Below are 25,411 nucleotides of genomic sequence, written 5' to 3' on the forward strand. Positions count from 1 at the left end.
TGGGTCCTAACACCCGCCCTGTCACTAGCCTTGTGATCTTGGGGTAGTGCCATCCCCTACCTGGGACCCAGTGTCATCTGTCAGAAATTGAGTGGTTCCTCCATGGGAATCAGTAGGCAGGCTGGGCTATTCACAAAGTGTTGGGCGTCCCAATGCATCTGGGATGGGGGTGGTACTTATTTCTCACATGTATGACATAGACCACTGGTAGTGTATCAGGTAATTTTAGGGGAACGTGGATGAAATTCTTTAATAGTAATTTATTTAATTAAATAAAACAACAGCTAATGACCTAAAGTATGGGCCCACTGGGCATTCTTAGGCCCTAAGAGAGCCTGGTGCCTGGCTCAGAAATGGTTTATCAGAGCCTAGGGAAACATGGGGCGGGTGTGACTTTATGAATGGCTCCCTGCTTAAAACAGCAAGAGAGAAATTTCTTTCAACTCTTAGTGGCAGGAAGAGCTTTGCTTTTATTGAGGAACTGGCCTGTTTATCATCAAGACACTGGGATTGTCAAACTCATCATGCTGCCCTTCTTTGGCTTCCAGGAAGGTGCATGCTGAATCTGAGATTTTATCACCAATTTATGCACCTTCTCCAGTCCCTTCTGGCAGAGCTTTAGTCTTCCACTTCCCCTGGGTTGACAGATCCTCTGTGGAATAAAGCCAATTAAAATTGCAAAAAGGCAAAAAGAGAATTAACTAATTAATCGATGCATGCACAAAGAGCATATGACCAAAGAGTTCTTAGCCCTACTGTGCTTGTTGGGGGTTCCTGATAGGAGCCACTGCCCTGCTGAAAGCATGTCTGGGTTAGACAGGCAAGGGGTTGAGTGAGGGTAGCCTCTGTCTGCACCCATAGATTAGAACCAACCAAGCCCTGGGAGCCTGTACCCCCTCTTGAGCTTTGAGGTCATCTGATAAATGGGACCCTTTCTGGAGAAAAGCAGGACCAGAGCTGGTGGCCTTTGGCACCCATGTCTCCCCTCCAAAGCCAATAAAAAAACAGTGAGTGCAACGTGGGTCCCTAACCTCTCTTGTCCTACTGCCAGCCCCAGACTGCCCATGTCATAACCTCTCTTCCAATGGCGAGCCCCATGTACCTGCTGCCAGATGCCATGCTGTCCAATGGCTGACAGTGGCCAGCTCCAACCTTTGTGACCTCAGAACCAGGGGGGATCAGAGCGCTCTGAGAAACACATGAAACAGAGGTGTTTTAAAATCAAATGACTAATACCATTATGCTAAGTGAAAGAAGCCAGACACAAAAGGCCACATTTTAGATGATTCCTTTTATATGAAATATCCAGAAAAGGCAAATTCATAGAGACAGAAAGTAGATAAATTAGTGGCTGCCAAGGGCTAGCAGGGAGGGGAATGTGGAATGACTGCTAATAAGTAGGAGCTTCTTTTATGGAATAATAAAGAATGTTCTGAAATTATAGTAATAATGTTGTGCAACCTTATGAATATATTAAAAATCACTTACATGTATACTTTTTTAAAGAGTGCTTTTTTCCAAAAGCACATGACTAGACAACATCTAAGGAGTTATGATGATGGGAGAGATACTCAAAATTTAGAAAATGTTATCCATTAACAGGTTAACCTTCTCTCTGGGTTCAGAAAATAATACAACCTCCCCCCTTTTTTGCAGAAAGGGATGAAGGTGACTTCTGAAAACTGACCTTCACTGAGGTTTTCCACATTTATAACTTCATTTGTTCATTCATTCCTTCATTCATGCACTCGCACCCCTGAGCCCTGGCAGGCACAGGAAACATGGCCCTCATGGAACACAGCCCTCCTACACCTGTTGCTGGGAGATGGCATGTGAGAAAGCACAGGGGTGGGGTGCAAGATAAGTGGCTCAGCCTCCACAGATCACATCGTAAGCAGTCAGGAGTCGGCAGCTTCCACGTATTTAACTAGTTGATCTCATAGAAGTAGAGAATAGAATCATGGTTAGCAGAGCTGGGGAAAGGGGACTGTGGGGAGAAATCAGCAAACTGGTAGCAAGTTACGATTAGAGAAGAGTAAGTTCTGGTGTTCTGGTCCACAGTATTATGTGTTAATTAAAAATAAAATAACACGTAGATTTTAAAAAGAAGAAGTGGCGGCTGTCCTTGCCACAAGACGGGGCACTATGCATGACCCAGGCAGGAAGCCAGGGGTGTGATCTTGTTTAGGAAAGAGAAATCCCACTCTTGGGCCAATCCTTCAGGGAAACCCATGACTGGAGAGGAAGGTGGCATTATAGAAAGATCTGGGATTCTGGGAAAGGGAGTGGAGAGTCCCTGCAGATGGTGGTCAGTGGGTTTGGCCCCACATGGCCCAGAGGAGATGGAGCCCTTCACACTTGTCCTGTGGGCGGGTGGCTGACTCAGAACCCAGCCCACCTGGCTGCCCTCCACAGCCCATCCCCAGGGCATCCCCAATTCCTCTCTCCTGGAGCCTCCCTGGGCTGCTTCCTGACAGGAGTTCCTGCATTAATCCTGCCTCCTGGCTGGGACAGCCACCAGTACACACCCAGAAGCAAGCATCTAGGTAGGCTCTCCTGAGGGTCTGAGTGGAGGAGAAAATCACCAGGATTTCAGGCTCTCACAGGTCCAGCTCTGCCGCCTCCCCAGTGGAAGATGGGGGTGGGAGGGCCTGGCTCTGAGGAAGCTGAGGGATGCTCTGGGAGGGGGCCCTCGGCAGGCGATGGCTCTAGGTCTTGGCGAATGAGGATTGACAAGCCTCCTGGTCCCTGACTTTAGGATACCATATTTGTCCACGTTGAGGATGGGTCGAAAATTCAGAGCTGAGTCAGATCCTGGGCAGGACCCAGGGAGCACAGGATGTCCTTGGGAAGCCAGGACTGAGAAAGAGTCTGGCTGTCAGTTCAGCCCAGCCGTGTCCACCCTGCTTCACCTCTGTTCCCTTATCTTCTTGATAAAATGATAAGGCCCTTTCCAGAGTGTTAAGGAACTTGGGAAGTGCTGTCAAGACAATGTGCTTATAGTCAGAGGAGCAGATGGAGCCACAAATAACAGACTGTCTGCAGGATGACCCTCAGTGGCACGAAAGGAGATAAGAGCTATGAAAACATTGGATGAGCTGTAACTGCAGCACAAGTGTAAGGTGGCATCATTCTTGGTATCATTAGTACTATCTGCGATGGAGGGGGAAGCCCAGGAAGGTCCCAAGAAGATATTGGCAGTGGTGACAGTAGGATTTGACTGGACAAAGAAAGGAAAAAGTGGACTGGGCAGCAGGGCCGAGGGATGGGATTGAACCAAGGCCAAGAGACAGAAGGTGGGAAGAAACAGAGCACAGTGAGGGGAATGGAAGGGAAGAGGTTGTAGGCTGGAGAGGTGGGGGTAGGGCACAAGGTGGGACTTCTACACAAGCAGGCAGGAAGGTGAGATGAAGGCTGGCCTTGTAGACAGAGCCTGGAATATCAGGAAGGGGTGTCCATGTCCACAGACCTAGTCAGGAGGCTCCTTCAGGGCCAGAGGCAGAGGCTCACCATGCTGGGGTGAGTGGGCCTCAGGTAGCTGAGGAACCCAAGCTATAGAGAAGAAGCATCCAGAATGTCAAGGTGGGAAGGCCTCCAAGATCCAACCTGAGTTAGCACCCTGTTTTCCAGCACGGACTGGAGGAGAAATTACCTAGGATGACCAGTGAAGTGGGGGGAAAGCCAGGTCTCTGGGTCCCCAGGCCTGAACAAAATTCGGGTTTTGTTTGCTTGGGATTATGTGGGGAGGTAGTGACAGCACAGATTTGGAGCCACCTGCCTGCCTGGACTCCCACCCCACAAAGAAGTGAACATGTGCCCCAGGGCAAGTCACATGAGCTCATGTGCCTCAGTTTTCTCATCTATAAAACAAACATAAAAACATTACCTGTGTCCTAGGATTGTTTTGAGGATTCATGATCCTTGAGTCTTAGCAGAGTCCTGGCACCTCATCATTGCTTTGTAATGTCAGTGCCTCTTCTTATTGTCCCAGTTGCTCTTCAGTTTGTCTCTTATCACAAGACATGATTCCTCTTTCTTATATCACCAGTTCTTTTGCCAATGTGTGGTTATCTTCTTTTCTTGCTCTTTGCCTTTTTCTTGAGTTAAATGCACTTCATCTGAGATTGTTCTGAAGAAGAACTGGGGTTATCCTATGATCAATCCAGTTTAGCATTTATCTCTTCACCCATAGCTCATCTGCTTATTCATAATACAACAGGCAATCAGCAACCTGTGCTTGGAACTTTGGGCAACAGAAAAGTAATTCTCAAAGGGCCCCTCTCTGCTCCATGTCCCCCACCCGTGGCCTTCTGCCAGGACAGAATTTTCAAAATCACCTGGTTTAGATGAAAAGCAATGTGTGAATTGCAAGATCATATTTTCTTGTAATACAGCCTGAGGAAATCCTACCGGAAAATTTCTTCTTGCTCGGTGAGGACAGAAGGTGCATGGAGGCTAAGGATGAGTTCAAGGAGCGGAAACTGCTTCACTGGAGGATGCAGACAGTGGGTTCCCCATTGGCTTTCAGAGAGCAGAGGCTGTTACAAAAGGAAGGCCTAGGCCAGAACCTAAAGTGAGAATTCCTGACCAGAAAATGGGATTGGAATTTATTGAATGTAACCGAGTTCCCTAGAGAGGCTTGAAGAACTGGACTGGCTGAGCCCTGGCCCGAGGTTCTCTCCTCAACTTCCCTGAGTGATGCCAGCAGGAGTGCTGGACCTGAGTCTTGAGGAAGCTGTTGCATTGTCATCCGTGACCTCTCTAGGGTGGTGCCTGAGCCTGGTTTCCAAGAACTGGGTATTTGGTCTCCCTCTGGCCTCTCTTATGAGATCCCTTTCAAGAAGGTTGGCCAGAACCCTTCTCCCTCCACCCAGGAGGACTCCCCTAGGCCACCAGCTTCTGTCTTCTAGTTGTCATAGAATCACCCACCCTTGACAGACACTAATTACTAAGCACTACTAGTGCCATAGCTACTGTAAGGTGAATGAGACAGGCACCTTGTCATAAAAGAACTCTGTCTCCCTTAGGGGGAGAAAGACTGGTGAACAAATAAGCTATAGCACAGTGTGAGGCCTTTAGGGGAGCAGTGTGCCCAGGGGCAGTGCAGGGGGGCCAGGGCAAGCCTGCTGGAGTACTTGGTGCTTGGTGACTGTCTGGGGGTCTGTTAGTCAGGATTCTCCAAGGAAAGAGAACCAATAGGACACACACCCCACTTGTGGACATTGGCAAAGGGATTGGTGGTTAAGAAAGGTAAATTGTCTGTAATGACAGAGACAAACTATAGAGCAACTGGGGTAATAACCTGAAGTGCTGACATCATCGAGCACTGACTGTGTGCCAAACATTGTGCTAAGAACTTAAAACACACAGAATCTCAAAACAATCCCAAGGTAGGGGAGTTGATTTTAAGGAATTGGCTCAAACAATTGTGGAAGCTGACAAGTCCCACATCTTCAGTTTGGGCCAGTAGGCTGGAGAGCCAGGGGGAACTGCAAACTCCAAAGAGAGACTGCTGGCAGACTTAGTTTCTTCTTGAGAAAGCTAGTTTTCTCTATTGGGGTTGTCCACTGATTGCATATGACTCACTCCTACAGTAGAAGGTATTCAGTTTTATGCAACATCTATGGATTTAAATGTTAATCTCATCCAAAATCCAGAAACTTCTGGAATAATGTTTAACCAAATATCTGGGCCCATAGCCTAGCCAAGCTGACACATAAGATTATCTGTCACAGGTGAGTCTGAAAGACACTAAGGAGTATGCCTCACATTCAAGAGGAAAAGGGCATTTGAAGCAATGGGAAGGACTCATGTTTTGAGAATTTTGCAGCTCACATAGACTGGGAGGGAGAATGGGAGAGATTGGCTAGAGATACACCAGAGATCTGTGAAAGAGACCTTGGGAGCCATGCTGTGAGCCCTTAATTACCAGGGAGCAAAAGGTCTTAAAAAGGGGAGTCGTTATGAGTTAGATTCTTTTCTTGGGCAGCCTCTAGTAGGGTAGGGTGGGACTGCTTTCTCCCAGCACACTTGGTGTACATAGTGTGCTGATTCTCAGCTCTTGCAGCTGGCAAGGTACAGGGAGTTCGCTGATCAACCTCCACTGGGCCCTGATTTAGGGTATCAAAAGCACTCTCCATGGGGCACACACTGTGCAGGCCAGAGATTCCCCCCCCTCAGTTGGAAGAACCCATCCTCCCTTCTCATGTCAGTATCCTGGAAAGGGCATCAGCCTCTCAGCCAGAGAGGAGTAATTTCTACTGCTGGAACACAAGTACCTGTCTCCATCTCATCTCTAGAAGCCATTATGATGACAGAGAAGGGCATTTTTGGAAAAATGACATTATAATAGCTTTGAAAAACAAGATAGGATGGACCAGATATGCTCATAAATCTTAGAAAGCTAAGAAGCCCATGAGATTGCATAGAGAGAATCAGATCAGAAAACACTACAGCCAGACCCCAGAAGTCTGAGTGATTTTTATTCCTGAAAATCCAAGCATAATTCACACTGAGAGCAACTGAAGAGCAAGACTAGCTGCCAAGGTTCTTCCTTGAAGAACTCATCAGAGGACCAAGTACTGTTTGACTCCTCCTTGCTTTCTACAGGAAGAGGCAGATAGCCAGGGACAGCCCAGACCCAGGAAATGTTTTCTAAGCAATGTCACAGGGTCAGGTCTGAGAGAGCCTGAGTGAGGGGCTTCCATCCATCTCCCACAGACTCAGTGTGACATAGGGAGTGAGCTGAGGAATGTTGGCAGCTCTGTCTCATGTGAAGAACACCATTATGCCCACTGTGGAAAACATGTTTTGGCAATGGGAAGAGCTCCTGTGCTGACTTCTCATGCATACCCCATACTGGGAGACTTGCTGTCCTGTGCTTTACCCTCTTACAAGAACCCTGCCCCATTCCAGGCCCATCCTGTAAGAGAAGCAGAACCAACACTTCACAGGAATCCTTATGGAGTTGGCTGCTTCACCAGTATCCTTTTTCTGTTCTCCTGTAGTGATGGAAGTGTTAGCAAGGTTCATAGCCACCCAGCTAAAGATTACATTTCTTAGCCTTCCAAGCAGCTAGGTGTAATCATGTGCTGATGTGAACTGAAATATCAAGTGTGACTCCTAGATTGTGCTCCCCCTTTTTGCAAACATGCTGATGGAAAATGGGAGCCATGAGCTGTGGATGGCAAGAGCAAGGTCAAAGATGCCCACACTAGGAAGTTACCATGTCAACTTCACCCACTTACACTTAGACCATTACATGAGACAGTAATAAACTTCTGACTTGTCTAAGCTCATTTTTTTATAGGTGTTCAAACCTATAGCCTCACACAAACACTAACTTTACAACATAATCCCTCAGTCATAGATATGTGTAGACAATCAGAATCAACAACCAGTGGATGAAAGCCAATAGCAGGAAACAGGAGGTTGAAAATGGAAGAAAAGAAAAAGCTCATTTCAAAGGAAACAGAGTTCAAATATTAGAGAGCCCTGAAATAAATTATCATTAATTGATAATTGATAGGTTACTCTGTTTAATAGAAAGGAACAGGTTGCTAGGAAGATGGAACAATCAGAGAAAAAGGAATAATTATAGAAAATTTAAAATATGATTTCTGAGAAAAATGTAGTGGCTAAACTGAAATACACAATGGATATGGATGAAGAACAGCTTGGTGATCTAAAAGTTAAAATCAAGTAAATCTCCCAGAAAGCAGAGCAAAGCATCAAGGATAAAAAAAATTAAGATCCACTGAGGTTCAGTATCCATCAAACAGGAGAGCCAGAAGTAGAGACCACAGACAGTGGCCAGGGGGAAGATAGGTAGAAATAGTCAAAGATATAACCAAAGAAATTTTCCATAAGTGCAAGAAACAGATTTAGAGTAGAAAAAGCACACTGAATTGAGGACAAAACTTAGTAAAATGAACATTTAGACACATCTTGGTGAAATTTGAGAAAATGAAGGCTAAAAAAATTCAAGAGAATCAAAATTTTTTTTTTTTTTGTACCAGAGATCGAACTCAGGTACTTTCACTTGTGAGGCAGGCGGCGGAACCACTGAGCTAAATCCCCAGCCCAAGAGAATCAAATTTAAGCCAGAAGTTCTTATCAGTAACACAAGATACTCCAGTACAGTGGGGGCAGTGCTTTCAAAAACCTGGAGGATACTGATTTTGAGCTAAGGATCTTTTCCTGTCAAATTAATAATCATACTGTTTGTGATGGCTAATCTTAATTGTCAACTTGATTGTATTGAGAGACACTGGGGAAGTTAGTAAAGCACTTTTGGGTGTATCTGGGTGGGCCAGGGGACTGTGACCTTACTCATCCCTTGCTCTCTGTTCTCTTCTCCTGCTCTCTGCTTCCTGGGCACTATGAGTTGAGTGGCTTTCCTCCATGATGTCTCTCCACGAGGAAGGTTTTGTTGTTGTTGTTTTGGGGGTATTTTTGGTTTTTTTCTTTTTTGTTGTTGTTTTTTGGGGGTTTTTTGGTACCAGGGATCAAACTCGGGACCTTGAGCTTGCAAGGCTGGCACTGGAACCACTGAGCTAAATCCTCAGCCATCATGAAGTTTTTTGAAGTCAGCCAACTATGAACTGAAAACCTCTGAAAACATGAGCCAAAAAAAAAAAAATTTCCTCTTTCAAGTTGTTTATGTCAGGCATTTTGTCCCAGTGACAAAAAACTGACTAATACAATGTTTATTGGCTTCGTGTTTTTTAGAATTAACTATATATTGAATTATAATATAGAAAAGAAATGTGAATATTATAAAGGGCACATGTTTCATTGTTTGTAGCAGGATGTGAATAGACAATGTCTCAAGTTTACATACCAGAAAATAGCAAACTATACACACACACACACACACACACACACACACATATATTATTTGAAGATTATAAAGGCAATTTCCAGAACCACTAAATATGTATGTATCTGTATTTATGGAATGGAGTGAATTCAAGTTGGGGGAAAAGGTAAATTCAAAAACTCCCTGAGCATAACAGAGACTCATTACCCACTGAGGATAGTTTGGAATTCAGGGCCTTGGAAGACATCAGACTTTTGGAAAATTAATCTTAGAAGAAACAGACTTCATGACCACAAAAGTATCATACTCCTCTTCCCCCCAAAATAAGACCTAACTGGAAAATAATCAAGCTTGAAAACTAGAGACCTAAAATTCCAGCCCAAATCAGCCTGTCCTTGCTTTACCTGCCATCACTATTTTCTTGCTCAGTGGCTACTCTCTAAGGCAGGTAAGGCCAAGACAGGCTGATTGGAACTGGCCCTTCTTTTTTTTTTTTTTTTTTTTTTTTGAGAAAAGGTCTCACTATGTAGTGCAGGCTGGTCTTGAACTCACTATGTAGCCCAAGCTAGCATCAAACTCATGGCAATCCTCCTGCCTCAGCCTCCTGACTACTAGAATTACAGGAATACATCACTAAGTCCAGCTTGGAGCTGGCATTTTTTATCTCAAATTTTCAAGGCTGATTATTTTCCAACTAGGTCTTATTTTCAGGGAAGCATGGCATCTCATCAGTTACTTGCTGCAATCCAATCAATCACATCTGGATAGAGGATATATCATGACAATGAGAAGACTCATTCATTCACTTAGCAAACATTTGCAGGAAGCTCATTTAAATAAAGAGATCTCATGTCTTCAGCCTCACCTCCCACTCCTGAGGCTGACACTCTAACCACACTGAACCCTGTGCCTTCTCTCACACTCTGGGTACCTCCACCTCTTCCTGTGTTTCTCACACTAGTCCCCTTCTGTGCTTGATGAAATCCCATTCATTCTTCAGAGCCCAGGGTACCTGTTCTTAAAGCTTCCCTGGTGAATATGCTGTTGGCCCCCAGCACACACAAAATATAGTGCTGAACATCTTGGCCAGAGCAATTAAGCAAGAATACAAAATTAAAGGCTCCCAAATTTGAAAGTAAGAAGCAAAATTGTCTCTGTTTGTAAAAATATGATATTATATATAGAAAACCATAAAGACACCATTTTAAAAATGGTTAAAACAAATTTGGTAAAATTGCAGAACACAAAATTAATATACAGAAATGATTTGCATTTCTACACACTATAATAATGAATTATCTGAAAAGTAAATGAAGAAAACAATGCCATACATAATAGTACCAAAAACAATAAAACTAAGGAGGTAAAGCACTGTACTGAAAACTACAGAATGCTGATGAAAGAAATTAAGAGCCAAATATAACAGAGATTGGAAGAATTAATAATTGTTAAAATGTCCATACTACCTAAAGCAATATACAGATTCCATGCAGTCACTATAAAATGGAGAGAAAACCAATTTTGCAATTCATATAGAACCACAAAAAATATGAATAGGCAAATCAATCCTAAGAACAACAAAGCTGGGAGTATCACATTTCCTAATTTCAAATTATATGACAAAGCTACAGTAATCAAAACTGTATGATTCTGGCATAAAGACAGACATATAGGCCAATGAAGCAGAACAGAGAGCCCAGAAATAAATTCATTTCATTTGTCATCAGCTCAGCTTCAACAAGAGTGCCAAGAAGATGTAACGGAAAAAGGATGGTCTCTTCAACAAATGGTTCTGGAAAACTGGGTATCCACATGCCAAAGAATGAAATTGAATCATCATCTTACACCACAGATAAAAACTCAGTAATCAACTCAAAGTGGATTACATGTAAAATCTAAAACTAAATTTTCTACAAGAAAGGGAAAAAAACCTTTCTGATATATGCTTATTGGCCATTTAGATAATTCTTGAAGTGCCTATTAAACTCTTGCCATTTTTTAAAATTTGTGGTAAAATACACATAAAATTTACCATCCTAATCATTTTAAGTTCAGTAGTGTTAAACACATTCACCCTGTTTTACAATTACAGAGTTTCCAGAACACCTTTCATTTTACAAAACTGAAATTCTGTACCCACTAAGCAACAGCTCCCCATTCCTCCATCCCCATAGTGCCCGGAACCATCGATCTCCCTTTTGTCTCGATGAATTTGACTAGGCTAGGCATCTCGTGTAAAAGGGCTCATGTAGGGTTTGTTCTCTTGTGACTGGCCTATTTCACTTAATATAATATCCTCAGAATTTGTCGATATGTAGTACATGTCCGAATTTCCTTCTTTTGTAAGGCTGAATAATATTTCATTGTATAAATAGACTGTATTTGATTTATTCACCCCTGATGGACATCTGTGTTGCTTCTCCCTTTTGGCTGTTGTAAATAATGTTGTTCTGAACATGGGTGTACAAGTATCTCTTTGAGACCTTGCTTTTACTCATTTTGAGTGTGTACCCAGAAGCAGAATTCCCAGGTCATATAGTGATTCTACTTTTAATTTTTTTAAGTTTTCCACAGAGGCTGAACCAATTTATATTCCTACAGCAGTGCACAAGGTTTTCAAAATTTCTCCACATTCTTGCCAATTTTCTTTCTTTTTTGATAGTAGCCATTCTAAGGTATGTGAGGAGAGGAAGGAAGGGGAGTGGAGCGGAGGGAGTGTTCTAGTGTGTTCTTAAATTGCCCTTGATAGTAGACAGAAGAGCCTTCACTACCTAGGAAGTACAGCCTAGGCAGGTGGGTCTTTTGTACCGCTGGCTCTTAGGAACAAAATGTCATCAAAGGAACAGCTAGCAGCCTGCAGGAAACTGAAAGCAAGAGGTCCTCTGTGGAATGTGGGTCTTTCTTGGGCAGCATTGATGAGACACAGGCAGAACACAAATGGCCAGAAAACAGGTGCCTGACCTGCCCAACTCTCATTTCGGGCTTTGTTCTTCCTCAAGCTCTTTCACTCATAAGAACTTCCTGGACCACTGAAGATAAATAGGTTGAGTCGAGTTCACAGATGCCCACTGAGTTCTCACAGTGTCCAGAAGCCTCTTTTAATCCTTATGGGGGAAATAGATATAAATAAATGACCAGGAATGTAGATGGACAGATAACTAGATATAGAGCAGTAGATAACTTAGTAGACAAGTTGGTCACAAGTTTCTGGTCTTCACACCAGGCCCTGGTTGAGGTGAGGTGACCATTGCTGATCTCGGTCCATTTCCAACCTTGATGGGAGCACCACTTAAACACTGTGGATACTTTTGCAGGTGAAAGAAAGAAAATGTTCTCAGTGAGGCCAACCTGGTGACAGAAAAGGAAGCTTTCTAGGAACAAGTTACACACAGGGTTAGGGCTTTGCTTCAAACCTGAGTTCTGCGAGCCTTGGGTGATCCCAGCTGCCTTGAAGGTCTCCCCTGCATACATACATCACCTGGTGGCCCAGGTTCAGGTTCTAGCTCTGCTACTAGCATCTCTGTGATTCTGTGCCTCAGTTTCCTCATCTATAAGATGGGAATTATAATGGTCCCTGCCTGGTAGGATTATTGTGATGAATGAGTGAGCTAGTTTATGCAAACCCCTAAGAATATCCCTGACACGCAGTAAGAATTCAGTTCTTCAGTCCAGATGTAGAGCCGTGGCTGATGGTATCTTCATCTGAGTTATCACAGCCACAAGTAAGGGCTAAGTCTGGGCCTTTGCAATTTGGGCAAAGTAGAATTCCAACTGTGCCATTGCTTGGTCTCAACTGTGAAACGCGTCCCTGCTTTCCATGGGAATGTTGCCAGAGACATTGTCCTTTCTAGTGATGTAAATTTCTCATTGATCTTTGGACACTCTAACAGGAAGACAAACCCCATTCAAGTATAACTTACCTAGGATTGCCCTGGTTGCTCTTCTATGAACAGAATGTGCTTTTGGACCAATGCACAGAAATCCTAAACCCTACTTTAGTCTTAGGGTTGGATGGGAGGTAAAGTGGGGTGGTAGGAACATAGAAATCATTCATCCAAGGGAAATTATTTAAGAGCCCCACCCCAGACAACACATAATCCACCATTCATTATTTTTCACAAAGCTCAGCCCTAAGGTTAATGTGTAAGTCAGATTTGTGTCACTGTAATAAAACATCTGAGATAATCAATTTTTAAAAGAAGAAGGATTTCTTTTGCCTTACAGTTTTGGAGATAGTCCGTAGTAGGTTGACCTCATTGCTTTGGGGTCTGTAGCAAGATAGTACATCATGGCAAGTGTGGATAACAGAGCAAAGCACTCACCTCATGGTGGCCGGGAAGCAAAGAAAGAAGAGAGGAGAAAAGAACAAGGTCCCACAATTCTCTTCGAGGGCACAACCAAAGATCAAGACCTCCCACTAGTCCCCACCTCCTAAAGTTTCCACTACCTTCCAGTGATGCCAAGCAAGGACCAAGACTTTAACATATGTGCCTTTGGGTACATTCAAGACCCAAATGACAGCAGTTAACATGATCCCACCGGGTGATAAATCACACAGGAGGAGCATGTGATGTGGAAAGTGCAGGTGGGCGTTGTTAACCAGGGACAATTTCCTGGAGGACCTGGGAGACCAGGCAGGAAGACCAAATCCACCTGGGCCACCCTGACCAAAAGCGGTGCCTGTTGGGTTTCCTAGGCTTGGCCTGCACTTGGGTTCAAATTGTCCTGTCTGATCTGAAACAATAAGCTTTAGGCCCACATTTACAAAACTAAGGCATATGTGAGAATCAGTATGTTAATGTGGGCATATCTACCATATGCCCAGTTTAGTGTTTTAAAAATATTTTTATATTTTGCTTAGTGCTGAGCTTTGTATCAGGCACTGGGAATGCAAGGATGAATAAACTCTGGTCCCTGCTGTCTATGGGGGAGAAGTTCACCAGGAAGATGCTGATGAACTCCCCAAGGTACAGGCCAGGCTCAAGCTACACAAGACATCCAGCCTCCTAGGGAAGAAGTACTATTTGGCTTACTGTATCAAAAGAGAATTTTTTTCCTTCCAGCCCAGACCCTGGGAGCCTAGGATGAGTCTGTTTTCCATGAATAAATTCATAGCAAAGGTGGGAGGGATCAGTAGCCCCAAAAGCCTGGTCCAGTCCAACAGCCTGCCCCTGACCACCCCATGGGGACAGAGTTGTGCCTCTCCCTGCTTCCTGAGGGTTAGTCATGACCACAACTCTACTAGAGGGTCTGCTTGGCACAGTTGAGCCTTTGCAATTTGGGCCACAGGAAGGAATGTGTGGAAGCATCTCTCAGTGCCCAGAACCACCAGCACAGTTTGGGGTTCCTACCTGGAGCCTCTGAGCACCAGAGCCCTCTTGTCAGTTGCACTCCAGCCTTCTGTGCTTTGCATGTGTTGTGACATGCCCTTGTTCTGACAGCCTTGTTCCCATCTTGCCTCAGCCTTGACTCATTTGGCTAGTGGCCTCAGCGTTAGCCAGAGCCTGAGGCACATTCGAGCCGGCCTCCTGTCAGGACTGGTGGCACTGCCCACCTGATAGGGCCCAACTCCCATCTCCCCAGGTAAAAGGTATCCACTCTGGATGCTGGCCATGTGCTCCAACCCATGGATGCGAAGGTGCTTCAGGTCTTTGGCTTCAAGCTACCTCGCCTTGAGCCTGTTGGCTCTTCCATCATTCGCCACTGCCACAAGGCTTTTGTGGCTCCAGCCCTAGCAAGGCCTGCTCTCTTCCCTGTTAGGCTGTTCCAGTGACTAAACCTATGGAAGCTTCTAGAAAGGAAAGCTAAATAATCTGATATATTCACCAGTGGGTGGTGAAGCTCAACTTCTCCTTGTGGTTGTAAACTGGTTGCTAACTAGAGTTGTCCAGGTACTGTGGCCTCAGTGACAGGCAGTAGGATCTCTGTGGCCATTCCACAACTATCAGCAGAGGATGCCTGTCCTTTCTCTGATCTGGGGTTCAGGCCCCCGTGGCCTGAAAGGGAAACCCTGAAGCTTTGTTTCCATTTCTCTGGTAATTTTTATAGGTGCCCTCACTAATTCCCTGAAATCCTGGAGAGATTTTTCTGTCACTTTGGGCTTATATTAAAATTTCACACATACCCTCTGAAGCACAGAAAGTAGGAAAGAGACGTGTTCTTAGCGGCTTGGTCCCATTAACTAGTATAGTCCTCCTGAAGGAGTTGAAATTAGTCAACACCTATTCCTGCTGCACCTGAATCCCGTCCAAGGCTGAAGTCTTAGGTCCTACGGGTTCTTCAGCATCCATACCCATGGTACCAGCTCCTCCTTCCCAGGGCCCCTTGTATCAAGCACCTCCCACTATCATGATACATGGCAAAGCAGGTGGCACAAAGCACTGGCCCAGAGGTCAGAGGGCCAGTGAGGCCCTCAGTTGGTTGTCCCCAAGCCCCCTGTCTGCAGAACAAAGGACTGGACTTGGGCTCCCAGGCCTCTATGCTTTGGTGGCTGACAGTGCTAATGGGTCCTGTGGCTCCTCCCTGGAGCGATGCCAGGCCCAGCTCAGAGGTGTAAGCTGGACAGTGACTCTAGGCAGGCAAATCAGAACCAGTGAGTCGCCTAATGACACAACAGTCACCTGATATCTCCCCCCTGCACCCAGCCCCTCATGCCTGGCCCTGGGAATTTCCCTGAGCCCCAACCCCTGGACATTTCCCACCTGGGTCTGGGGAACTTTCAGTTCTGCAAAGGGAGAAGCTCTAGACTGCACAATGCAGGAAGGGTCCTCCTGGGCCAGCTGGCTGTATGTATACCATCTCACCACCAAGTCATGTCACAGGGCCCATCCCTCCAGTGGAAGCACACTTACCACTTACTAGTGTTTGGGGTGCTTTGAGGGGCTTTCCCGAGAAAGTCAAGGCAATTAATAAATGCAGTCACCCTTTGTTACCCACACACAGCATCCAAAGGGCTCTCTGCACCTCCCTAACACACACGAAGGAGCAGCCAGGCCTAGAGGCCCGGCCCAGCCCAGAGATCAGCTCTCTGCCTGCCACACACAGTGCTCACCTCATCTGAATTTAGATGGTTCATCTCTTCTGCCTACCGTAGGTTACATAAGTGAGGTGGAGCAATGGCACGAGGGTGTGCTCTCCCGCCTTAGCCAGGCTCCCCATCTCTCCCACCCAGGAGCCACAGCACGGTTAGAGCACAAGCCAAAGGGCCAGTGCTGCCGCTCCACAGTGGACACAGTGATGTCCCTGGGCCATACATGTGACTCCCTAGAGAAGGACCCCTGGACTGCAGGACCCATCTGCACAGAGCCAAGGGGAATATTGTTAATAGCGTCAGGAGACAAGCCTGCTGTGGCCTCTAGAGGTGCAGGATGGCCTGGCTCTGTCACCACTGCAGTGTGGTTGTGAGGGCAAATCCTATTGTCTTTCCAGCCCTCAGTCTCCTCATCTGTCAGGTGAGGGGACTGGGCTGCACAGACATCTCTAGGAATCCACCAGGAAACCATGGTGCAATTTCAGTCCACATAGCAAAGGTCCAAAGCTGCTACCAAACCAGACAGTTAGTACTCGTGCCTGGTTTCCATCACAGGGTAACTAGGGTAACCATCTATCCTGGTTTGCCTGGAACAGGCTAAGTTGATTCCTGTGGTTCCTCCTAATTATTAGTAGGGCCCATTTCACCTCAAAAGTGTCCCAGTTTGGCTGATATTGTATACAGCTACCCCGTTGACTATGACATAATGAAATGAGATTTCCCTGGGTGCTCCATACTCAGCTTGCTTCGGGAGGATGCCTTTTCTGCCTAAGTCAAAGGATGGATCTGACTACTTAAAGGATAGCTTTTGCTGAATTGTGGTCTTCTGTTGACAAAAATCAATCGGTGCATTTGCTAAAGGGATGGTATTGAAGACATAGATTCTCCCCTGCATCATTCATGCCCCTGCAAGGAACTTTATTCCTCTCTGGCTATATTACTCTATAATGGACCACATCTCTTTTTTCTTCTTGGCTGCCAGGAAGCTCCTATATAAATGTGCGACTGAACTATAGAAATGTTGTAAGCTAATTAGTATTGCAGTGTTGTTTTTATATCTTAACCTCCTGTCCTACTTAATTTTCTTTGTTATGATTTGTTACTCTTATTTATAATTTTCTGCTATTTATAGATTGTCATTCTTCCATAAATATGATTTTGTTAGTTTTAACTTTTTGTAGAATCAAGATAGAAAAGAGTAAACATATATAATTTTTAGCTAGACTGAATCATCTGCTCCTCCATTGCATGTCACAGGGTCCAAGGTCCAACATTTGAGAGACAGTGATTTGAGTCTGGCAGACTCATTAGTCTTCTGAGCATGCTCTGAAAGTGCAGTGGGAAAACTTGCCAAGTCTGCATCAGCAAACTGATGAAAAGCAAGGTGAGGGGAGCAAGGGAGCCTGGGGTCAGGGTGCCAGGGCAGGACATGCATATAGGAGAAAGAAAATCAGAAGCACTGGTCACTCTCCCAGGCTTTGCCTATTAAACAGACATCAGAGTAGGGACTGGGCGTGGGGGGCAAATCCTGCTGTGGGTCCAGGTTCAGATGCTGGAACTACCTCTTTAAAACTTGGGGTCTTGGCCTGGGGATTTAGCTCAGTGATGCCACCGCCTGCCTCACAAGCACAAGGTCCTGAGTTTGATCCCTGGTACCAAAACAAACAAACAAAAAAACAACTCGGGTCTCAAGTAGACCACTGTCCCTCTGTGTCCTCAGTGTTCTCACCTGCCAAGTGCAGTGGTTGGAAGAGATGGAGTCACAGTGGCCTCCAGCTTTGAAATTCCGATCATATCCTGGTATAAAGGCCCTGAAGGTGCACTTGGAGCCCAGGAAGGCTACTCTGACTTTCAGCTGGCCCTGGGAGAGTGCCCATACTTGGGGCTCCACTCAGAACAGCATTCTCCTTATGTCCACCATTTGTCATAGGCCTCATTCTAAGGTACTTCCAGGGCCTCCTGAGGCATTTCTAGACAGAAAAGCGGGGGGGCTGTGAAGCTGGCAGAAGCTTACAGATGATCTTCCTGGAGCTTGTTAGGATCAATCAGGCGGCTATGCCTGTGTTAGAGTGTGAGTTCCCATGGGCTGTGGCAATAGTTTACAACTTTGCCTTGAAAGCAGGCTGAGGGGTGGGGTGGGGAGTGAGCTTGTAATGGGATAAAAATTGATGAATGAGGTCCGGGGATTTAGCTCAGTGGTTCTGCTGCCTGCCTCTCAAGCAAAAGGTCCCAAGTTCAATCCCAAGTACCAAAACAAACAAACAAAAAAGTGATGAATGAGGTCCCTGTGGACACTTTCAGATCCAGGGCCAGAAAGACTCTGTGCTTGGGAAAACTCCCCGTGACTAAACTCATGAGCACTTCCTCCTGCACTAGCCCAGCACCATCCACAGTCCATCCAACAGCATCCATATCTTTTTCTCATTGGACCCCATCATAGCCCTAAATTGCACTTGAGGCAGGAATTGCCGTTATCCAGTTTGTAGACTAGGCAGCAGAGGCTTGCAGTTCTCAAGCTCACTTGGAAAAGACCACACAGCAGGGATGGTAGCCCAAGCCTCCACCTGACAGCCCTGTAGTTCCCAGCCCTGCCCTGCCTGCTACCACCAACACCCCACACAGCCAAGTGTCAGAAACACACAGACTTTTAATGCAGAGGCAGTGAGGGAGGGGTAGGCTGCTCCTGGTATGTGGAGCTAAAGAAAGTGTGTTCTGGTTCAGTTTCTCTGGTTAACCTTTTAGAGGTCTCAGCTGGCTTTAACATTGAGTTAGAACTGCCTGGGCTCTGGACATGTCACAATAACTCTCTCTTCTCCTCTGTGTGTATTTCTGTATGTGCACTTTTGCCCCATAGAAGAGCGTGATTTCTCCTCCAAGGCCATTGATCTCCAACACAGAACTAAAGGGAAGAAAAGGCTGTGACCGAGCCACCCCTGCATCCAGTGTAACATCTCTTGGGCAAGGACCAGGGATGACTGGGCCATGGACACAGAAGTCTCCAACCTTCAGCCTTTCCCATAGTACACAGAGGACTCGTGGGGGACACTTGCCACTGCCAACCAAAACAGTACAATGGCAATACTGACATCCTCCATGACATTTTCATGGCAGACATCCCAGCAGGAAATGCTGGTGTGCCTTCTGTCTACAGAGTAGAGGACCATGCCTCACCAACATGAACAGCTCAGGCTCTGATGACCTGCTCTGAGTCTGCTTGCAGCCAGTGACACTTGCAAAAAACTCCAAAGCCGTCTTGGCCTTGGCTTCCACAGTTCTTGACCAATGTGGCCGAAGCTGGACAACTCCCTGGGACACAAGGATTATTTGTAAATGCAGCCTGCCCCAAACCTCCCTGAGTAGCATCTGAAGTCTCTGTGAAGGTCATGGATCCTGAACAAAGCATCAAGGGCATCAAGAAGGCAGAGGGAAGTCCCCGGAAGCGGCTAACCAAAGGTGAGGCCATTCAGACCAGTGTTTCTTCCAACGTTCCATACCCAGGCAGCGGCACAGCTGCCACCCAAGAGACTGCCCCCCAAGAGCTCCTAGCCCCGCAGCCCTTCCCGGGCCCCTCATCAGTTCTTAGGGAAGACTCTCAGGAGAAAACGGGCCAGCAGCAGAAGCCCTCCAAGAGGCCCCCCATCGAAGCCTCTGTCCACATCGCGCAGCTTCCACAGCACCCTCTGACACCAGCATTCATGTCACCCAGCAAACCTGAGCATCTCCTGGAGGGGTCCACGTGGCAGCTGGTTGACCCCATGCGACCTGGACCCTCTGGCTCCTTTGTGGCCCCTGGGCTCCACCCACAGAGCCAGCTCCTCCCTTCTCACCCCATCCTTCCTCCTGAGGACCTGCCAGGCATCCCTAAGGTCTTTGTGCCCCGTCCCTCCCAGGTCTCCCTGAAGCTTACAGAAGAGGCACAAAAGAAGGAACGGAAACCCCAGAAGCCGGGCAAGTACATCTGCCAGTATTGCAGCCGGCCCTGTGCCAAGCCCAGTGTGCTCCAGAAGCACATCCGCTCACACACTGGCGAGAGGCCCTACCCCTGCGGCCCCTGTGGCTTCTCCTTCAAGACCAAGAGCAACCTCTACAAGCACAGGAAGTCCCATGCCCACCGCATCAAAGCTGGCCTGGCCTCCGGAATGGGTGGTGAGATGTACCCACCAGGGCTGGAAATGGAGAGGATCCCTGGGGAAGAGTTTGAGGAGCCTACCGAGGGAGAAAGCACAGACTCAGAAGAGGAAACTAGCACCACATCTGGTCCCACTGCAGAGCTCTCCCCAAGACTTAAGCACCCCCTCCTTTCCAGTGGTTTATACAGCTCAGGGAGCCACGGTTCCAGCCACGAACGCTGTTCCCTGTCCCAATCCAGCACAGCGCCGTCACTCGAGGACCCCACTCCATTTGCAGAACCCTCATCTGAGCATCCCCTGAGCCATAAACCCGAAGACACCCACACAATTAAGCAGAAGCTGGCCCTCCGCTTAAGTGAGCGAAAGAAGGTGATTGACGAGCAGGCGTTTCTGAGCCCAGGCAGCAAAGGCAGCACCGAGTCTGGGTATTTCTCACGCTCTGAGAGCGCCGAACAGCAGGTCAGTCCCCCAAACACCAATGCTAAGTCCTACGCAGAGATCATCTTCGGCAAGTGTGGGCGGATCGGGCAGCGGACTGCCATGCTGACGGCCACCTCCACCCAGCCACTCCTGCCCCTGTCCACTGAAGACAAGCCCAGCCTGGTGCCTTTGTCTGTGCCCCGGACACAGGTGATCGAGCACATCACAAAGCTCATCACCATCAATGAGGCCGTGGTGGACACCAGTGAGATTGACAGTGTGAAGCCAAGGAGGAGCTCGCTGACCAGGCGCAGCAGCATGGAGTCCCCCAAATCCAGCCTCTACCGGGAGCCCGTGTCATCCCACGGTGAGAAGACAAAGCCGGAACAATCACTGATGAGCCTCCAGCACCCATCCAGCACCAACCCCCCTGTGCCTCTCCTGAGAAGCCACTCAATGCCTTCTGCCGCCTGCACTATCAGCACCCCGCACCACACCTTCCGAGGTAGCTACTCCTTTGACGACCACATCCCTGATTCTGAGGCCCCTAGCCGCAGCAGTCCAGTGTTTACCTCCCATCCCCGGATGCTGAAGCGCCAGCCAGCCATCGAACTGCCTTTGGGAGGTGAGTACAGTGCCGAGGAAGCTGGACCAAGTAGCAAAGAGACAGCCTCCAAGCCCTCTGATGATCCAGAGCCCAAGGAAAGCGAACTTACCAAAAAGACCAAGAAAGGGTTGAAAACGAAAGGGGTGATCTATGAATGTACCATCTGTGGTGCTCGGTACAAGAAAAGGGATAATTATGAAGCACATAAAAAGTACTACTGCTCAGAGCTCCAGATTGCAAAGCCCCTCTCTGCAGGTGCCCATGCAACTCCTGAAGCTGATAAGAGCCAGGCAGAGCATGAACCGTGGTCCCAGATGATGCATTATAAACTGGGGCCCACCTTAGAGCTCACTCCATTGAGGAAGAGAAGGAAAGAGAAGAGCCTTGGGGATGAGGAGGAGCCGCCTGCCTTTGACGCAACAAAAAGTCAGTTTGGCAGCCCTGGGCCATCTGACACTGCTCGGAACCTTCCCCTAGAGTCCACCAAGTCACCAGCAGAACCAGGTAAATCAGTGCCCTCTTTGGAGGGACCCACGGGCTTCCAGCCAAGGACTCCTAAGCCAGGGTCTGGTGCAGAATCAGGGAAGGAGAGGAGAACAACATCCAAAGAAATTTCAGTCATCCAGCACACCAGCTCCTTTGAGAAATCTGACCCTCTCGAGCAGCCCAGTGGCCTGGAAGGGGAAGACAAGTCCCTGGCCCAGTTTTCATCCCTGCCGCCTGCCCCACAAGGACGCTCAGCTCACTCCCTGCAGCCCAGGTTGGTCCGCCAGCCTAACATCCAGGTCCCTGAGATCCTGGTGACTGAGGAGCCGGATCGGCCTGACACGGAGCCTGAGCCACCCCCAAAGGAACCCGAGAAGACAGAGGAGTTCCAGTGGCCCCAGCGCAGCCAGACACTCGCCCAACTCCCTGCTGAGAAGCTGCCACCCAAGAAGAAAAGGCTGCGCCTGGCAGAGATGGCCCAGTCATCGGGGGAATCCAGCTTCGAGTCATCTGTGCCTCTGTCTCGCAGCCCGAGCCAGGAAAGCAGTGTCTCTCTGAGTGGGTCCAGCCGCTCTGCCTCATTTGACAGGGATGAGCATGGGAAAGCGGAGGCCACTGGGCCCTCATCAGACTTTCGTCCCAAACCCTTGGGCTCCCACATGCTGACTGTCCCCAGCCACCACCCACATGCTCGGGAGATGCGGAGGTCAGCATCAGAGCAGAGCCCCAACATTTCCCATTCTGCTCACATGACCGAGACACGCAGCAAATCCTTCGACTATGGTAGCTTGTCCTTGACAGGCCCTTCTGTCCCAGCCCCAGTGGCTCCCCCAGTCTCAGTAGCCCTGCCAGAGAGAAGAAAATGCTTTTTGGTCAGACAGGCCTCTCTGAGCAGGCCTCCAGAAACTGAGCCAGATGCCACCCCCAAGGGAAGACAGGATGCTGAGGAACCACAGCCTTCATCCAGCAAACCTTCCACCAAAACCTTGTTGCCCCAGGTCTCTTCAGCAGCCACCTTGCACAGTGGGCACCTAGGAGGCAAGAGCCAGGTGCAAGACAGGCCTCCACTGGGGTCTACTCCACCCTACACAGAAGCTCTGCAGGTGCTCCACCACCCTGTTGCCCAGCTGCCCCTGCAGGACAAACCATACCTGCCCCCGCCAGTTTCTCTCTTCTCTTTCCAGCACCTCTTGCAGCACGAGCCAGGACAGTCTTCAGAATTCTTCTCCACACAGGCCATGTCCAGCCTCCTCTCCTCCCCATACTCCATGCCCCCACTCCCTCCCTCTTTATTCCAAGCCCCACCACTTCCACTCCAACCCACTGTTCTGCACCCAGGCCAGGTTCATCTCCCCCAGCTGCTGCCTCACCCTGCCAACATCCCCTTCCAGCAACCCCCTTCCTTTCTCCCTATGCCATACCCTGCCTCCTCGGCACTCTCTTCTGGCTTCTTCCTGCCTCTACAATCTCAGTTTGCACTGCAGCTCCCTGGCGATGTGGAAAGCCATCTGCCTCCAATCAAAACCACCCTGGCCCCACTGGCAACGGGATCTCCTGGCCCCTCCTGCAGCATAGGGCACAGCAGTGATATGCGGCTACCCCCGACAGCTCCTCCAGCCAGCTCCTCAGCACCCACATCAGCCCCTCCACTGGCCTTGCCTGCCTGTCCAGACACCATGGAGTCCCTGGTTGTGCCCGTCCGCATTCAGACCAACATGCCGTCCTATGGGAGTGCAATGTACACTACCCTTTCTCAGATCTTGGTCACGCAGTCCCAAGGCAGTTCAGCCAGTGCACCTCTTTCCAAGGGTGAGGAGGCCCCATCCAAGGGATTTGCTGTATGTGGGGCAGATATGTATGAGGCTGGGCCTGGACCATCTGGGTTAAGTGAAGAGCAAAACAGAGGTTTCCAGACTCCATACCTGAGAGTGCCTGTGACACTGCCTGAAAGGAAAGGTATGTCCCTATCATCAGAGAGTGTCTCAAGCCTAGAGGGAAGTTCATCGACAGTAGGAGGAAGCAAGCGAGTCCTTTCACCAGCTGGCAGCCTTGAACTTACCATGGAAACCCAGCAGCAAAAAAGGGTGAAGGAGGAGGAGGCCTCCCAGGCAGATGACAAACTTGAGCTGGTAAAACCATGCAGTGTAGTGCTAACCAGCATGGAGGAGGGGAAGAGGACAGAGAAGTCCCACCTGGGAAGCCAGGGCCAAGGCAGGAAGGACCTGGAAGCACTGTCCAGCCTGTCCTCAGTTCCAACTGACCCACAGGAGATTCCTTCCCTCCCTCACCCCACATTGCCCCATGGGACAGCCCCAGGCTCAGAAGCTTTGAAGGAATATACCCAGCCACCTGGAAAACCTCACAGAAGAGGGTTGCCCCCACTGAGTGTGAAGAAAGAAGATTCTAAGGAACAACTGGACCTCCCTCCCCTGGCACCTCCCAGCTGTCTGCCTCTGTCCCCCAGACCAGCCAAGTCACAAGAAGGTACGGACTCAAAGAAGGTACTGCAGTTCCCCAGCCTCCACACAACCACTAATGTCAGTTGGTGCTATTTAAACTACATTAAGCCAAATCACATCCAGCATGCAGATAGGAGGTCCTCTGTTTATGCTGGTTGGTGCATAAGTTTGTACAACCCCAACCTTCCAGGGGTTTCCACTAAAGCTGCTTTGTCCCTCCTGAGGTCTAAGCAGAAGGTGAGCAAAGAGACATACACCATGGCTACAGCTCCACATCCTGAGACAGGAAGGCTTGTGCCATCAAGCTCCCGCAAGCCCCGCATGACAGAGGTAAGTTCAGCCTTATTTGTCTTCTTACTACCAGTTATCAAAAATTCTTACTGAGCTTTTAAAGCCACATTGTTCTCAGGTTCCATTTGCAGAACTAGAATCAAGAGAGGAAGCAGATTTTCTCTCTTCCAGCTACAACTGGTCACCTTACAGGGAAATATATTTATTGGTTTCTTTATCAGTGTGCCTCTCACATTATTGGAATAGATTCATCTCTATAAAGTTAGCTATGAGGTGATCCTGCTTTCTCATGAGCTTCCATGTAAAATCAAAGGTACAATCTCAGCAAGGAAAAAAAGGCTTTTCTAAAAAAGAGCTGGAAAACTTGGTTGATGGGACTGCCTATAGCAACTGTAGAACTTTATACTCGTCCTTTATGGTATTTTTTGCTCTCCCTTGTCTCTTCCTAGCTGTGGCTACTGCTAAAATGCTATTGTAATTATATTCCTACTTAAAACTTTTGGGTCACCTACTGTGTGCCAATTGTGATGCAAAACCTTACTTTCATCTTCACAAGTATCTTGAAAGTTAGGATGCAATATCAACATTTTCTAGATAAAGAAACCAAAGCACAGAGATGTTCTGTAATTTGCACAAGGCCCACAGCCAATGTCAGAGACTGGATTCAAAACTATATTTCACTCCAAAGCTCTTTCACATGATCTAGACTGCCTCTATTCCCTTATAAAAATTGTGAAGGACATTTAAGAAAAACAAAGTGTTAATTTGGCTTCATTAGATTGGGCCAACACTTGTTTATAATGCTGCCTTTCTGAAATGAGCTCTTAGAATATTCAATTTGGTTCAAAGACCTGTTTACTGCCTGAAGTGCACCACACTAGTGCATTAATGTAACTGCATGATCTACAAGTTGAGGCCTTTGTACAATTACACCTCTTTCTCTGATCTCTGCTTGTATATCTCCAGTGGAGGCAAGAGGAGCTCACCACTTCCTGTATAACACAATATGCCTTTGGATCATGTTTTAAGAAGTTTTGTATTCCACTGAGCTGGCAGTTGTCATCTGTAGCTTCCATTCATGTCAGTTCTGAAAATGTCCTTTGGTTTGTCTTAGCATTTTGAAGCTTTTCCTAGCCATAGGTGACGCTATCAAGGCTGAATGTGGTC

At 47.6% G+C, this 25,411-nt stretch overlaps 1 protein-coding gene across 9 annotated transcripts in view; it reads left to right on the forward strand.

Moving 5' to 3' along the window:
- Positions 1 to 25,411, forward strand: part of Hivep3 (HIVEP zinc finger 3) — a 466,671-nt gene that overhangs the window by 390,122 nt on the left and 51,138 nt on the right. For all 9 annotated transcript variants that reach the window (XM_004871808.4, XM_087214964.1, XM_087214967.1 and 6 more), the window contains one exon: positions 18,706 to 24,283. In XM_004871808.4, coding sequence (XP_004871865.2) covers positions 19,235 to 24,283 — 5,049 coding nt within the window. In that variant the 5' untranslated portion in view covers positions 18,706 to 19,234. The remainder of the gene's footprint in view (positions 1 to 18,705; positions 24,284 to 25,411) is intronic.

This window comes from Heterocephalus glaber, unplaced genomic scaffold (genome assembly GCF_053883595.1).
Source record: "Heterocephalus glaber isolate CG9 unplaced genomic scaffold, H.glaber_assembly_v1.0 deba00001452, whole genome shotgun sequence".
NCBI lineage: Eukaryota > Metazoa > Chordata > Mammalia > Rodentia > Bathyergidae > Heterocephalus > Heterocephalus glaber.